The sequence below is a fragment of the Schistocerca serialis genome, chromosome 2, assembly GCF_023864345.2.
Source record: "Schistocerca serialis cubense isolate TAMUIC-IGC-003099 chromosome 2, iqSchSeri2.2, whole genome shotgun sequence".
Classification (NCBI taxonomy): domain Eukaryota; kingdom Metazoa; phylum Arthropoda; class Insecta; order Orthoptera; family Acrididae; genus Schistocerca; species Schistocerca serialis.
The window spans coordinates 972,009,734-972,027,783 of record NC_064639.1 but is presented as its reverse complement, the minus strand read 5'-3'; the positions used below and the strand labels follow the sequence as shown (position 1 = coordinate 972,027,783).

General features: G+C 44.3%; 1 protein-coding gene across 1 annotated transcript in view; it reads right to left on the bottom strand.

Moving 5' to 3' along the window:
• LOC126456560 (carboxypeptidase B-like) overlaps positions 1-18,050 on the bottom strand; it is a 247,576-nt gene that overhangs the window by 22,967 nt on the left and 206,559 nt on the right. The window contains exons 4-5 of the mRNA XM_050092306.1: positions 14,654-14,759; positions 7,896-8,063 (exon numbers count right to left, since the gene is read on the bottom strand). Of these exons, the coding sequence (XP_049948263.1) occupies positions 7,896-8,063; positions 14,654-14,759 (274 nt within the window). The remainder of the gene's footprint in view (positions 1-7,895; positions 8,064-14,653; positions 14,760-18,050) is intronic.

Genomic DNA, 18,050 nt, shown 5'->3' with positions numbered 1-18,050 from the left:
TATGATGAAATAAAAGAAATTATTCAGATAGTGAAGGGAGACGAAAATTTAATAGTCATGGGTGACTGGAATTCGAGTGTAGGAAAAGGGAGAGAAGGGAACGTAGTAGGTGAATATGGATTGGGGCTAAGAAATGAAAGAGGAAGCCGCCTGATAGAATTTTGCACAGAGCACAACTTAATCATAGCTAACACTTGATTTATGAATCATGATAGAAGGTTGTATACATGGAAGAACCCTGGAGATACTAAAAGGTATCAGATAGATTATATAATGGTAAGACAGAGATTTAGGAACCAGGTTTTAAATTATAAGACATTTCCAGGGGCAGATGTGGACTCTGACCACAATCTGTTGGTTATGACCTGTAGATTAAAACTGCAGAAACTGCAAAAAGGTGGGAATTTAAGGAGATGGGACCTGGATAAACTGAAAGAACCAGAGGTTGTACAGAGCTTCAGGGAGAGCATAAGGGAACAATTGAAAGGAATGGGGGAAAGAAATACAGTAGAAGAAGAATGGGTAGCTCTGAGGGATGAAGTAGTGAAGGCAGCAGACGATCAAGTAGGTAAAAAGAAGAGGGTTAGTAGAAATCCTTGGGTAACAGAAGAAATATTGAATTTAATTGATGAAAGGAGAAAATATAAAAATGCAGTAAATGAAGCAGGCAAAAAGGAATACAAACGTCTCAAAAATGAGATCGACAGGAAGTGCAAAATGGCTAAGCAGGGATGGCTAGAGGACAAATGTAAGGATGTAGAGGCTTATCTCACTAGGGGTAAGATAGATACTGCCTACAGGAAAATTAAAGAGACCTTTGGAGATAAGAGAACTACATGTATGAACATCAAGAGCTCAGATGGAAACCCAGTTCTAAGCAAAGAAGGGAAAGCAGAAAGGTGGAAGGAGTATATAGAGGGTCTAAACAAGGGCGATGCACTTGAGGAGAATATTATGGAAATGGAAGAGGATGTAGATGAAGATGAAATGGGAGATACGATACTGCGTGAAGAGTTTGACAGAGCACTGAAGGACCTGAGTCGAAACAAGGCCCCCGGAGTAGACAAAATTCCATTGGAACTACTGACGGCCTTGGGAGAGCCAGTCCTGACAAAACTCTACCATCTGGTGAGCAAGATGTATGAGACAGGCGAAATACCCTGAGACTTCAAGAAGAATATAATAATTCCAATCCCAAAGAAAGCAGGTGTTGACAGATGTGAAAATTACCGAACCATCAGTTTAATAAGCCACAGCTGCAAAGTACTAACACGAATTCTTTGCAGACGAATGGAAAAACTAGTAGAAGCCGACCTCGGGGAAGATCAGTTTGGATTCTGTAGAAATACTGGAACACGTGAGGCAATACTGACCTTACGACTTATCTTAGAAGAAAGATTAAGGAAAGGCAAACCTACGTTTCTAGCATTTGTAGACTTAGAGAAAGCTTTTGACAATGTTGACTGGAATACTCTCTTTCAAATTCTAAAGGTGGCAGGGGTAAAATACAGGGAGCGAAAGGCTATTTACAACTTGTACAGAAACCAGATGGCAGCTATAAGAGTTGAGGGACATGAAAGGGAAGCAGTGGTTGGGAAGGGAGTAAGACAGGGTTGTAGCCTCTCCCCGATGTTATTCAATCTCTATATTGAGCAAGCAGTAAAGGAAACAAAAGAAAAATTTGGAGTAGGTATTAAAATCCATGGAGAAGAAATAAAAACTTTGAGGTTCGCCGATGACATTGTAACTCTGTCAGAGACAGCAAAGGACTTGGAAGAGCAGTTGAACGGAATGGATGGTGTCTTGAAGGGAGGATATAAGATGAACATCAACAAAAGCAAAACGAGGATAATGGAATGTAGTCGAATTAAGTCGGGTGATGCTGAGGGAATTAGATTAGGAAATGAGACACTTAAAGTAGTAAAGGAGTTTTGCCATTTGGGGAGCAGATGATGGTCGAAGTAGAGAGGATATAAAATGTAGACTGGCAATGGCAAGGAAAGCGTTTTGTGAAGAAGAGAAATTTGTTAACATCGAGTATAGATTTAAGTGTCAGGAAGTTATTTCTGAAAGTATTTGTATGGAGTGTAGCCATGTATGGAAGTGAAACATGGACGGTAAATAGTTTGGACAAGAAGAGCATAGAAGCTTTTGAAATGTGGTGCTACAGAAGAATGCTGAAGATTAGATGGGTAGATCACATAACTAATGATGAAGTATTGAATAGGATTGGGGAGAAGAGAAGTTTGTGGCACAACTTGACCAGAAGAAGGGATCGGTTGGTAGGACATGTTCTGAGGCATCAAGGGATCACCAATTTAGTATTGGAGGGCAGCGTGGAGGGTAATAATCATTGGGGGAGACCAAGAGATGAATACACTAAGCAGATTCAGAAGGATGTAGGTTGCAGTAGGTACTGGGAGATGAAGAAGCTTGCACAGGATAGAGTAGCATGGAGAGCTGCATCAAACCAGTCTCAGGACTGAAGACCACAACAACAACAACATAGTACGTCAAACGTTTGTTCACGTAGCTGTAAAACGATCACATTAAACAGTAATAAACGACTCCTAAATTTACAAAAAAATTGTGAAATATACAAAACAAAAGCAGAGGAGAAGACCTGTCTCAGCGCCCAAGTGAACATGACAAGCAACTTACTGTTTACATCAACAGAAAAAACAGTAGAACGATATTCCAACAAGTGATCATCAGAACACTGGTACACAGTCCCTTATTATCAAGCGATTGCCTTCAAATAACTACCAAAAACCTCCGACGCACCCTTAAACATCCCCTGTTACTATTGTTACTATTCCAGGTACATCCAATTTTCTGCAACATTTCTCGTTTCTCCCAATACCCATAATGCAACTCTCGCAAAGAAGAAAGCTTCTGTATTCACACCCCTGTGCACACTCAAGCGCGCGAGCTCTCTCTGTCTCTCTCTCTCTCTCTCTCTCTCTCTCACACACACACACACACACACACACACACACACAAGGTACAGGCGGCAGGTTGGCGATATGTCTCGTTTCTCCTAGTCACAATATTTTTGTGAACCCACATTCACCTCGCAGTGCACGTTGTTTCGATCACGAATGCAATCGTCTTTGATTCTGTACACGTAACAAGATAGACATAATCACTAGCTAAATATGGGGATATAAAAACGCATAAACGAGAAAATAAGGTAGCAAGTGCAGTACAATGTGCTAAAAATTGGACACCTGTACATAGGACAAAATAATGAACTCAAAAAAAAAAAAAAAACGCGAGGCCTAACAAGCAGTTTTAAACTTGAGAAACCGATTGGTAAAAAGGAACATAAGTGCTACATTCACTATCAGTGATGATTTACATAAAGTAGGATACCCGTATAGTCTAAATTACACTTCACACGCCGGCCGCAGTGGCCGAGCGGTTCTAGGCTCTCCAGTCCGGAACTGCGCTGCTGCTACGGTCGCATGTTCGAATCCTGCCTCGGGAATGGATGTGTGTGATGTCCTTAGGTTAGTTAGGTTTAAGTAGTTCTAAATCTAGGGGACTGAAGACCTCAGATGTTAAGTCACATAGTGCTCAGAGCCATTTGAACCATTTGAACCAGCACTTCCCACCTTCACAAAAGGCGGCATGACTGCCATTATTACTTCTAAAAGTGCGACTGCGGAAGAAAGGCCTAAAATAATGCACACACAGTAAATTGTTATTACCCTGCTCCAAAATTTTGTGTTCCTTCTCATCTGGTAGTAGGTTATGAGACGCTCTTCCACTTTAAAATAGTCGACATACACTTCCATTGAAATTTTCTGTTTTCTTGTGTTTCGCACTTGGTTTTGCTTGTGGTATACGACGTGAAACCTTTGACTGATGATCTAGTTCAGATTGATAGTACGTGATGATTTTTTGTTGGTTGGTTGGTTGATTCGAAGGAGGTGACCAAACAGCGAGGTCATCGGTCCCATCGGATTTGGTAAGGATGGGGAAGGAAATCGGCCGTGCACGTTCAAAGGAACCATTCCGGCATTTGACTGAAGCTATTTAGAGGAATCACGCAAAACCTGAATAAGGATGGCCGGACGCGGGTTTGAACCGTCGTTCAGTGTGCGGGTTTGGACCGTCGTCCAGTGTGCCAACCACTGCACCATCTCGCTCGGTGATTTTTGTTGTTGGAAGGCATGTTTATTCACTTGGGGTTTGTTGGTTTCTTGTGTATGGAAGTGTTGCCCACCTGGCGCTTTTTCTAGTTTGTGTATGAGCGCTGGATATGCCTAGAATAGGTGTTAAAGAATGGGGAAGGGTACGTTGGAGGTTTTCATACAACTGGGTTTTCTTAGTAGATACTTCGAGAGAACGACGGGGGAGTGAAAGAAGAGGTATTGTGTGATAGTATTCTGATGATCGCATGTTCGAATATAGTTTTACTGCTTTTTATATCAACATAAAGAGTAAGTTGCTCGTCACGTTCAGTTGGTCATCGAGACAGGTCTTCTTCTCTGCTTCTGTTGCGTATATTGCATAATTTTATGTAAAAGTTAGAATGTGTTGTTTTTTTTATTCTATCATTTAAATCCACATTAACAAACGTTCAATGAACACTCTTTTTCAAAAAAGACAGAACACCTTGAACTACTAGAGATATGACATTCATTTTCACAGGATGTACATTAGTATGTTCTGCAGAGATGATTGCATTTCAGTCGCCGTGGTCAGCATGTGTCCTGTTGCGTTGTAGGCACAGGGTCCACCTTGGGCCCTGATAATTTATTCACGCGTGATGGCATCCGCGTGTATAAGGCGCGAATGGTATCCTGTTATATAGCTATCCATGCTGTATTCACCTGGTTCCAAAGGTAATTTGTGGTGCTTCACACTGGATCACAGCACAGAACCCATCGTTTCTCCATATTCCACACATTTTCGATTGGCGGCAAGTCTGATCATCTGGCTGGCCATGGTAAAAGGCTGACATCCTGTGACACCAAGAAGGAAAGTGTACGTGCAACAACATGTGGTCGTGCATTGTCTTGCTGAAAGGGTGGGTCTGGTTTATGGCGCAGAAAGGGTGTGGTTATGGGTCGCAGGCTGTCATTCACGTACGTCACACTGGTCACAGTGGTTGGTTGGTTTGGGGAAGGAGACCAGACAGCGTAGTCATCGGTCTCATCGGATTAGGGAAGGATGGGGAAGGAAGTCGGCCGTGTCCTTTCAGAGGAACCATCCCGGCATTTGTCTGGAGTGATTAAGGGAAATCACGGAAAACCTAAATCAGGATGGCCGGACGCGGGATTGACCCGTCGTCCTCCCGAATGCGAGTCCAGTGGTCACAGTGCCCTGGACATGCAGCAACTGTGATTTGTGGTTGTACCAAACAGCACCCCACACCATAAGTGGATGTATGCCTTGTGCGAATGCAGTCAATGTGATGCCGCTTCCCCTGTTTGCGGTTAAACAAAATGCGGCCCTCATTTTCAAACAAACAGGAACTGTATTCGTCTGAAAACACTATCTGATGCTATTCCTGTCCCCACTGACGTCGTTACACCATTCCCGTCTAGCATGTTTCTGCACATTCTTCAAAGGTAGGCGGACTGGTGGATCAAGGTGTTAATAAACGCTGTGTTACGCTGTTCCACTGTTCCTCTGTTGCACCAGAGCCTAGGAGGACGCAGATCTGTCCTGCAGTGCCTACACGAACAGCAATTTCCTGGATGGATGCATCACATTCTACTTTGCCAATAACAAGTCCTCTTTCAAAGTCACTGATCTGACATTCGCGCACACGTCTCCGAGACATCCTTAACGTCTACTCAAGTCACACTGATTTATTACCTTCGGCTTACACCGCCGGCCGGGGTGGCCGAGCGGTTCTAGCTGCTACAGTCTGGAACCGCGCGACCGCTACGGTTGCAGGTTCGAATCTTGCCTCGGGCATGGATGTGTGTGACGTCCTTAGGTTAAGTTAGGTTTAAGTAGTTCTAAGTTCTAGGGGACTGATGACCTCAGAAGTTAAGTCCCATAGTGCTCAGAGCCATTTGAGCCATTTTTCGGCTTACACCGATAACGAGAGCAGCAGGCACATTTTGCCTGTAGATAGTGTTGCGCCGTGACATGAATGTTGACCTTGAACCCACAGGGTGACTTGGTTCAAATGCTAATCATTTTTGCAGAACTTATTGGTGTACACTTCCTGTGAATATGAACGTCCTACCTCTAATCGTTCGAAGTGTTACGTTACGCTTTTTTTCTAAACATGAGTACACAATTTGTTTGCTAAAGGGTATACTGCGGAGGATATACCTAAATGATACAGTTTCCGTTTGTTAGATAGGACAGCGCGAAGTTCAGAACTGAAATCTGATTCATGCATGGAGATTCCCATCACCAAAACTATTCGCAGTGGCGATAAAGGGAGTTTTCAGTTCCTGAAACTCGGAAGAAGAAGACAAACTGATGACACCAGTCCCATCTTCCCTTTTGTATTTATTTGTTTGTATTGTATGTTAACCGGGGCCTAGAAAAGACGGAGAGACTCCGTCCCCGCCGCAGCCGCAGTGGTCCACAACCCCACGACGACTACCGCAGTCCACTTCACCCCTCCGCCGCCCCACACCGAACCACTCTTTCAGAGTTATTGTGCGGTTTGGTCCCCGGTAGACTCCCCATGGAACGTCTCACACCAGACGAGTGTAACCCCTATGTTTGCGTGGTAGAGTAATGGTGGTGTACGCGTAACGTGGAGAACTTGTTTGCGCAGGAATCGCCGACATAGTGTAGCTGAGGCGGAATAAGGGGAACCAGTCCGCATTCGCCGAGGCAGATGGAAAACCGCCTTAAAGACTATCCACAGACTGGCCCGCTCACCGGACCTCGGCACAATTCGGCCGGGCGGATTCGTGCCGGGGACCAGGCGCTCCTTCCCAATCCGGAAGGCCGTGCGTTAGACCGCATGGCAAACCGGGCGGGCTCTTTATTTGTTTACTTAACCTGATGTGATTAGGGCCATCAGGTTCTCTCTTGCATCGTACCGGGGTTTCATACAACAGCAACTTTTTTACGTCATAAGTACCTTTCTTCTGTGAACTTTGTGTAAGTTATTCTTCAAGTGACGAGCCTTGTAAATTCATGTGATACCTAAACATTCAGAGACAGTTGTAAATACTCACAACATTCCTGGGGAAATGGATTTTACCAAGGTAAGTAAATCTTCATATCTATATTCTAATAAAGTGAACTAACGTGTCATAGTTCAACTTAATCTCCTCTCTGGGCGAGCCAAAGAACCCACTATTGTATTGGCGAGCGTACTTCCGTCCTGCACAAAAAGCTCCATTCCATGCATAATCGCTGCTGGGCTGAGTTCCAAACTTGGACCAATACGTCGTGGAGTAGGAGGAGTTCATAATGGCTGACTCTGAGCACTATGGGACTTAACATCTGAGCCCGCATCTCGTGGTCGTGCGGTAGCGTTCTCGCTTCCCACGCCCGGGTTCCCGGGTTCGATTCCCGGCGGGGTCAGGGATTTTCTCTGCCTCGTGATGGCTGGGTGTTGTGTGATGTCCTTAGGTTAGTTAGGTTTAAGTAGTTCTAAGTTCTAGGGGACTGATGACCATAGATGTTAAGTCTCATAGTGCTCAGAGCCATTTTGAACTTAACATCTGAGGTCATCAGTCCCCTAGAACTTAGAACTTCTTAAACCCAACTGACCTAAGGACATCACACATATCCGTGCCCGAGGCAGGATTCGAACCTGCGACCGTAGTGGTCGTGCGGTTCCAGACTGAAGTGCCTAGAACCGCTCGGCCACATCGGCCGGTGGAGTTCATAATGTTTCGGCTCGTCAGTGTATGAGCTGCCCTGCATCTAGTGTGTTTGGGCAGGCGGAGGGTACTGACCTGCGTCTATCCAGACGGCTGGCTTGGGCCGCCCGTCCTTGCTGATGGTTCCCCCAGTGGAGACGCGGGCCAGCTTCAGGGGCAGACCTTCCCACGAGTGGCCGATGGTGAGCACCTCCACCAGGCTGGGGTACGCAGAGCTCAGGTAACTCAGGTAGCGCAAGATGTCTGAAAAGCGAAGACACGCAGACATATATAGATCGAAAACTCTACTTTTCTCTACCGCACCGCTCAAAAGTATTTTGTAGTTGAACTAGTAGGATGGTAAACTTGTTTATTCATTCGCGGAATCAAAAAAAATTGCTTGTTGTTCAGACAGAAGTCTGCTTGATATTGCCACGTTTACATTTCTTGATTGCTGAGTGCAGGTAACCATGGTCTTTAGCCGCAGAATGGGAAGACTGCAACAAACTTAAATACATACAGCAAATGAAATTCCCGTATTTACTTACAGCGTCCGTAGAAAGTCCCAATTTTTACACAGACCATTTTTTATTCACAATCCAAACCAGTCACTGTCACAAATAATGACGGAATGATGAGCACAACACAAACACCCAGTCCCCGGCCAGAGAAAATCCCCATCGCTTCCGGGAATCAAATCAGGGACCTTGTCATTCAGAGGCTAAACGCTAGCGATAAACCACGAGCTATGGTGTGGAAAGGGAGGGGGGGGGGGACACTGCTGTCAGCTGTATCGTGATATGACGTGGAATCAGCGGCGACGGGTGAAAATATGTAACCAGACTGGGATTCGAACCCAGGATCTCCTGCTCACCACGCAGGTGTATTAATCACTGCGCCAGCTGGGAGACTCCGTTATTGCCACTGTGGCAACTATCTTGGCATGCGTCAGGGCCGATCCACGTTCCCATCAAGCGCCGTCTATCCGGAGTCCCTGTCCATTTCCTACACGGATATTCCCACAGGAGGTCGGACGTGCTTGTGTATCAGCACAAGAGAAGGTGGATCATTGACCAGCTGGGCGACCTAGTTATATGATTTAGAATAGGGTCAGGTTAGACGAGAGCGCTAATTTGCTGCTTCCTGGACTCGGGTAGGCATGCAGGCCCCGGATCGAATCCGCCTGGCGGATTAACGACGTGGGCTGGTGTGTCGGCCAGCCTGGATGTGGTTTTTAGGCGGTTTTCCACATCTCGCTAGGTGAATACCAGGCTGGTCCCCAAATCCCACCTCAGTTACACGACACGCAGACATTTGTAACACTTCCGCACTATTTCATGGTTTACACTAGACGCAGACAGCTGGGGTACACTGATTCCGTCCTGGGGGCTATGGGGTGGCGTATGTGATCGTTGAAATGAGAGTACTGCTGCTTCATCCAGTGGTTTATATCTGCAGTCAGGATAGTTAATGCATCCCGATGTTTTTACAGTGTAACAGTTGATCCAGTTATTATTTTATTTTCTTAGAGTAGGATCTTTCCCTTCCAGTTTATCTTATTTTTTAGAGGAGGATCTTTCCCTTCCAGTCTATCTTGACTCAGTTTTCTGTGGTGTCCGACGTTGCCGATAACAGGTATGAGAAGCATGTGAATGGGCTCATTTACCTAGCTTGAATGGTTTCTGTAACCAGTCAGACAGTAAGCCCATCCATGTGTGGTAGCCCTTAAATCAAGCAACTCAGAAGACACTTGTGTTAAGTACAGCTTGTAGATCTCCAGAATTCCGTGTTTAAACTGCTTGGATACTACTATGTTTCCCAAAAATTATCTAATAAACTTGTAAATAACCGACATATATGGCTGTGCAATATCAGTTCGTTCTTCAACTACTTTTATGCAGTCGCATTTGTGGGCTCTGGAAATTTGCTCTTGCAGAGGAAACTTTGTAGCCTCCTAGCTGTTCAGGTGGGCCAGGTATAGTTTCTAGTCTTCCTTATCGGCAAATGGCAATCTATTAATCACATATGCTCAATTATTTTTGAATACATTGTGGGAGTGAACAGTGATCAATGTGTTACAAATATTTACTATCAAAAATAGTCTTGATCACAATTTATTTATTACGGTGACCGGTTTCGACCACTACTGTGGTCATCTTCAGACCAATGAGTAAGAACCTCCTTCTGCTGGAGACCACAGTAGTGGTCGAAACCGGTCACCGTAATAAATAAATTTTGATCAAGACTGTTTTTGATAATAGATATGCTCAACATCGCCTCCTTGGCGTGTTGAGCAACTTTCACTGGACCCAGACTGTGTTTTGCTCCACTTCAATTGGGTGAACACATTCAGGGCCAGTCAGTGTGCTGTACACAGTGACAATCGTCCCCACCCCCCATTTCGAACCCCCCTGGAGCTAATATGAACACAACGTTGTGCTAAATTTAAAGGACCAGACACCACACTGCCACTCGGCTATTTTGGGAACATGAGTTACGTTACACTCAAAAAATTTCGTTTATCCAATGAGATTGCATTGTGCCACCAGGCACATGGTGTACATAGGCCGACCAATCATAGTAACATTTCTTCATTCCAGAGCCAACTTCATGATGGTAAAATATGTATCCTGTACACAATAGCGAGAAGTTTGCTTCTTTTCCCCGATTTTGTAAATTTTCTTATAATTCTCGTCCGTCACATTGGCAATAACTTTGAGTTGTCCCCTTCTCACTGAATTCTTTGTAACGTTGGAAGTCGGGCAGGAGGAAGCAACTCTTTGCGGATGGGTCGTTGAGATGTGGGGTGAGATCTGAGGACGGAGCCTCGGAAGAGAACTGACAACAATCTGGGACATCTTCGCGCAATTTGCTGATCATGAGTGGATGGAAGTTTTCGCTGTCCGCAGCAGTGCGATACGTAATCTGAGGAGCTGTCTTCTCTCACGTTTATGCTACAGAACTTACGGTGCTGATTTAATTTGAATTTGTGTTTTGTTTAGATTATCTGATATGTGCACAAATAAGGATATCTTGGTGCTTCATTCTTCGTGCAGTCTATCTTTCATCTGGCAACTGCCACAGTGCAGGCGTCAATTTTTGTCAACTTAATTCGTAATTGAATTAATCTTGTTTCTTTCATAACTTGAATCAACCTTTGTGGAACCTAATCGTAAATTAAATTCTGTTAAGACCTGACATCTATTTAAAGATCCAAAATTACTGGTTTGACGAACCATAGTGTTCAAGTACAAGGATAACTTATCTATTATTCTTAGAAAGCAACGAGCACTGCACGTTCTCAGTTTATGTAGCACGACACAGCTCAGTCGGACTTATAAGACTAAGACAGTTTCAACAGGTGAAAACATAAAACTTAATGGTGAAATGCTCTTTGCCTTGTAGGGATCGGTGGAAACCACTGACTTCCCGCCCCTCTCCTTGGATAGGCGGCAGCAACATCACGACACACCAGCAGATTCGATGGACAAAATCGCGCTGTCTGACACAGCTAAGTACATTCGCTTATCGAACAAACTTCCACTTCCCCACGGTCGGCGCCGACTGAATGTCTTTTTATGGCGATAGCTCCACAACAGTAAATCTGCGACCTATGGTTATCTGGAAAATTTTGTTCGATTCGACATAAGATACTCCGAGGTTATTATCAGCTTCTGTTTGTCCGCCCTCTTCAGCGTCTACATAAAGACACACATCATAAAAAATTTTGCATCACCTCGGTTCCGAGAGTTCCGGAACCTGTGCAGAAAATTGGAATAGAGATCAACATAAACATCATTTCCACCGTTTTTATTGCTTATGAAAACCACACATTGCATGTTGTACACCATACAGAGAGACCTTCAAAGGTGGTGCTCCAGATTGCTGTACACACCGGTATCTCTTATACCCAGTAACACGTCCTCTTGCATTGATGCATGCCTGTATTCGTCGTGGCATACTATCCACAAGTTCATCAAGGCACTGTTGCTCCAGATTGTCCCACTCCTCAACGGCGATTCGGCGTATATCCCTCAGAGTGGTTGGTGGGCCACGTCGTTCATAAGCAGCCCTTTTCAATCTATCCCAGGCATGTTCCATAGGATTCATGTATAGAAAGTTATCTGGAAAATTTTGTTCGATTCGATATAAGATACTCCGAGGTTATTATCAGCTTCTGTTTGTCCACCCTCTTCAGCGTCTACATAAAGACACACATCATAAAAAAATTTTGCATCACCTCGGTTCCGAGAGTTCCGGAACCTGTGCAGAAAATTGGAATAGAGATCAACATAAACATTATTTCCGCCCTTTTTATTGCTTATGAAAACCACACATTGCATGTTGTACCACCATACAGCGAGACCTCAGAGGTGGTGGTCCAGATTGCTGTACACACCGGTACCTCTAATACCCAGTAGCATGTCCTCTTGCATTGATGCATGCCTGTATTCGTCGTGACATACTATCCACAAGTTCATCAAGGCACTGTTCCTCCAGATTGTCCCACTCCTCAACGGCGAATCGGCTTAGATCCCTCAGAGTGGTTGGTGGGCCACGTCGTTCATAAGCAGCCCTTTTCAATCTATCCCAGGCATGTTCCATAGGATTCATGTATAGAAAGTATGTTGGCCACTCTAGTCGAGCGATATCGTTATCCTGAAGGAAGTCATTCACAAGATATGCACGATGGGGGCGCGAATTGTCGTCCATGAAGATGAATTCCTCGCCGGTATGCTGCCGATATGGTTGCACTATCGGTCGGAGGATGGCGTTCACGTATCGTACAGCCGTTACGGCGCCTTCCATGGCCACCAGCGGCGTACGTCGGCCCCACATAATGTCACCCCTAAACAGCAGGGAACCTCCACCTAGCTGCACTCGCTGGATGGTGTGTCTAAGGCGTTCAGCCTGAACAGGTTGCCTCCAAACATATATCCGACAATTGTCTGGTTAGAGGCATATGCGAAACTCATCGGTGAAAATAACGTGAAGCCAATCCTGAGCGGTCCATTCGGCATTTTGTTGGTCCCATCTGTACTGCGCTGCAAGGCGTCGTGGTTGCTAAGATGGACCTCGCCATGGACGTCGAGAGTGAAGTTGGTCATCATGCAGCCTATTGCGCTCAGTGTGAGTCGTAAGACGACGTCCTGTGGCTGCACGAAAAGCATTATTCAACATGGTGGCGTTGCTGTCAGCGTTCCTCCGATCCATAATGCGTAGGTAGCGGTCATCCTCTGCAGTAGTAGCCCTTGGGCGGCCTGAGCGAGGCATGTCAGCGACAATTACTGTCTCTCTGTATCTCCTCCATGTCCGAATAACATATCTTTGCTTCACTCCGAGACGCCTGGACACTTCCCTCTTTGAGAGGCCTTCCTGGCACAAAGTAACAATGCGGATGCGATCGAACTGCGGTATTGACCGTCTAGGCATGGTTGAACTACAGACAACATGAGCCATGTACATCCTTCCTGGTGGAATGACTGTAACTGATCGGCTGTCGGTCCCCCTCCGTTTCATAGGCGCTGTTCATGCATGGTTGTTTACAACTTTGGGCGGGTTTAGTGACATCTCTGAACAGTCAAAGGGACTGTGCCTGTGACGCGATATCCAATGTCAACGTCTATGTTCAGGATATCTGGGAACCGGGTGATGCAAAACTTTTTTTGATGTGTATAAATTATTCACATTTAGAACTTATAGAAGCTGACAACAGGGACTATCAGAAAACAAAAGCTGACTGTAACAGGTCCCATCACAGTTTAGAAGGGTTAGCTTTTGAGGCGTCTTAGAAAATTTCTAGTTGTCATTTGTGAATTACAGTTGTTTGGATCTCTTATCACCAGCGCGTCAAGATGCAGCGACAATCATGGCGTCACGGCTTTACGGGAAAAGTACCGATGTCCGCGACGTGCATGGTACGCAAATACGGTATCAGTTAGAGTACCAGCAATACTCCGTTAGACCAGAGATTGTGGGCACCGTGATAATGAGTATGAATTCTTTTCCATTTAATTTACCTCCTCCAGCTGTATTTTTAGGAAGAGTTGAAAAGAGCACACGGTCGATTACTTAAAGATAGTCGTCATTCATTGACACACGTCTCAAGTTGGTAACGAATCGACTGTCAGGCCCCACATCAGTAATACTGCAGTCGTTAAGAGTGTGGCGAGTCGTTGTGATGGCGTAGCAGAAGGTGGTTTATTGGAAGTGTACCACCGGCGCCATAGATTGACAGTAAATCGTTGAAATTATTCCAGTTCTTGACAAAAGTATTTTTTTAAGCAAACAGTGAATATAAAAATTACACAGTGACGATACACATTTTCGTGTAACCCAACCAGCTAATGGACTGCAATATGAACGACAGGCGTAGATTACTGTAGTAGCGAGTGACAACATTTCGGTGATTTGAACTTGTGTTGGGATTGGACGTGAGTAAATGTGGTGATTCTCTCCTAAGTTTCCCGACTATAATGCCAGTAAGCAGCCAAAAGACGTTGTAGCATTTTACGAGCTAAAACCGAATCCTCTGTAACGAATAGGCCATAATCACATGGGTCTAAAGTTAGGCAGCTAGATTATTCCAGATTTTAACAATCACAATTTGAAGGTGGAAGTTACAGAGTTCATTACACTGGGTTCTCAAAGCAAAATGTTTCTAAATGGATTTGTAGTGCGGATAAGGTAGTTGATTATAAGCGGAATAGAAAATATTCGTGTTCGTAACCATGTAATTTTGACTGATTAATGGAGTGACAGGATTTGATGAATGACCACAACACCAACAGTAAACGTTAACGACATTTCGTTCCCTCGCCACACTGTCAGCAGGCTGTTTCTGTTGGTGTTACCTGCGTATCTGTGATAGCGTCGGAACGTGAAGTCATGTCCTTGGATGGTCCGCAGCTCCTTCCGCTGCTGCTTGGACAGGCGAGGGTTCTGCGCCATGATCGCCTTCTGGAACAAAAATCATAATGTCTCTAATATATTTTTAATTTTTACGAGGTTCATCTAGCAATTAAAAAAAGTTTTGTTTTACAAAATATAAGAAAACAGAGTTAATTTATACTTTCGTAATAACTGACATCAGTTTTCTACAAATCACACAAATTAAATTGTCACCGTAACACCGAACCCGCTTTTATTTACTTTCACCAAACTGGTGAACCGCCACGTTCTTGGTATGATCAGCAACGTTTTTCACTTCCCAGCGGATAAAAAGTATGTAGTAGACGTGGACTCGAATCCATTACCTATCGCTGGCAAGTTCCCCACTGACTGCTAGAATATCTCAGTCAGTAGAGCACTTGCCCCCGATAGAAAAGGTCCCAGGTTCGAGTGACAGTTCAAATGGCTCTAAGCACTATGGGACTTAACATCTGAGGTCATCAGTCTCCTAGACTTAGGACTACTTAAACCGATCTAACCTCAGGACATCACACACATACAAGCCCACGACAGGATTCGAACCTGCGACCGTAGCAGCCACGTGGTTCCGGACTGAAGCGCCTAGAACCGCTCGAGTGCCAGTACAGGACACATTTGCAACATGACAAGAAGTTTCAGAGTGAAAATTTATTCTGAAAATAGGGTGTTCACTTACCCAGTGGGACTAATCAAGGGTGGATTAAGGTATGCCCAATCCAAGACGAGTTCGTTATTCAGTAGGTCAGACTGCCCAAGAATGGAATATAAACTTGGAACTGTCTGTTTCACAGAAACCATCTGGGAATTTGCCTTAACTGACTTTGGGAACCCACGGCAAACAAAACGTGTATGTCCAGATTGAGATTTGACCTCCTTATTTGGCTGTAATAAATGGACAGAAGTCTATACATCTAACGAAATCAGCTCATTTTGGCTCAATTTGGACAAATTTTTAACTATTCACAATTGCGAATTTTAAAATCTTTCTGGGGAGTGCGACAATAAAGTAATGAGACTGATTTTCTTTGCAAGATGTGGCAACCCTGCAGACTTGCGTAGGCACAACATCTTTGACCTTGGTCTATAAGCTGCTTCTAGTCCAAGTGGCACATCGATACAACTGCTCAGTCGTGAATTGTGTTGTAATAAGTTAACATGTGTTTGTGTCTCTCGTCACGGAAATGGAATTGCATAATATTGTGCAACGGTATGCCATTTCTTTTTGTGTTAAATTAGGTGAAAACGCGACGACAACTTACGGTAAGCTTCAGAAGGCTTTTGGAGAGGAGGTTATGTCAAGAGCTCAAGTCTTTCGTTGGCATAAAATGTTTAGTGAAGGCAGAACGAATGTTGAAGATGAAGACCGCAGTGGACGAACATCAAGTTCACGGGCCGATGTCAACTTCGCCAGGGTGCGTGGACTCGTACGATCTAATCGAAGGTTATCCGTGAAAATGATTGCAGAAGAACTGAACATCAATCGAGAAACGGTTCGTCTAGTAATAATTGAAGATCTTGGTATGAGAAAGATTTGTGCAAAAATGGTCCTCTAAAATCTCACACCACAACAGCGAGAAACACGGGAAAATGTGGCAGCCGATCTGTTAGAGCAAACGGAAATCAATCCACAATTGTTGAGCCGTGTTATCACTGGTTATGAAAGTTGGTTTTTTCAGTACGATCCAGAGACAAAACGTCAAAGTTCGCAATGGTGCTCAAAGGGATCACCCAGACTAGAAAAAGCTCGCATGTCAAAGTCAAAAGTGAAACGCTTGCTTGTGTGCTTCTTTGATTCCAAGGGAATTGTTCATAAAGAGTCGGTGCCTCCTGGACAAACAGTAAACCAATATTACTACAGAGAAATTTTGGAAAGACTTCGTGAAAGAGCGCGTGTCCGTGTCAACACTGCTGATAATTGTGATTCTGCATCACGATAATGCGCCATCCCATACTGCTCTGTCAGTACAGCAATTTTTAACCTCACAACAAATTTCAGTATTACCACAGCCACCTTATTCACCAGATATCGCTCCGTGCGACTTTTTTCTATTTCCAAGAGTCAAAACAGCGGTCAAGGAACACTATTTTCAAACAACACAAGATGTCCAAAAAGCTGTGACGAGGGTCTTGGAGGATATTACAGAAGATGAATTCCAGAAACGTTACCATCAATGGCAGAATCGTTGGAAAAAGTGTGTGCAATCAAAAGGGAACTACTTTGAAGGAGACAACACTAAACTTGACTAAAACGGTAAGCAACATTTTTTTCACATCAGTCTACTTTATTGTCGCTTCTCGTATACTTAGTGAGGCAGCCACCCACCCTAAATATATCTAAAATGAATCAATATATCGAGACGCGGCATTCGCCACGTTATAGCGGACAATATGGCGAATTTCCTGACATTCGCAAGTAATTTTTTTCGTTTATAGTCCCGAATTACGATACTGACGTTGTTTTGGTAAAGGAACTATATACTTTTTCTCTGACATTTGAAAGAATCTTGTGAGAGTACTTCAGCGATATAACATGCATTACATAGTATCAAGATAACAGCGCCGGAAACCATTGTCCCGCCATCAGGAGAAAAGGTTCTACAAACATCTGCCCTGTTATATCAAATGTAAGCAAACATCTACCTAAGGTACGGTTCGGGTGTTTATTATCACGCCTGTCATAGCAAGTGCTCAAAATGTTGACCTTGAGCATCGCTACACGCTATACAGTGATTCTGGAGGAACAACACCGCATGTTGAATTTCATCTGCGGCAGTACAGTCCCATGTTACAAGGCACACCATGTCTTCTGGAATCGTCATTGTTTCCTAATAGATCTCTTGTTTTCATTGCGGCCACAGATAAACGTATAGAAGTGTTAAGTTTGGTGAGTCTGCAGCCCATTTTGCGTTTCCTGAACGACCGTTCCATTTGTCTGCAATCGTTCTCTTATGAGGGTCTGTCATTACAACTGCGAAATTAGAGGGACAAGTGTCATGTTGGTACCACACTGACTGCCGTAAGTCCAGCGGAGTGTTCTCCAATAGCTGCAGCTGCAGCACGTCTCAGAGAAACATCAGCAAAACAGGGGCTAGTGATTGCTGATCTTGCAAAAACACACACCAAACTTTGATAGACCAGGAGCTTTGCTTTTACCCACTTCTTTCCGTCAGGTGGATTTTCAACTGACGATTAGTGCATATTGCGAGGGTGTACTTGGTCGTGGTTTATAAACGTTGCTTCTTCTTCAAACAAAATTTTGCATAGATATGCCACATCACTTTGGACGTTTCGTAGATAACGTTCGGAGAACCGTAAACAGTT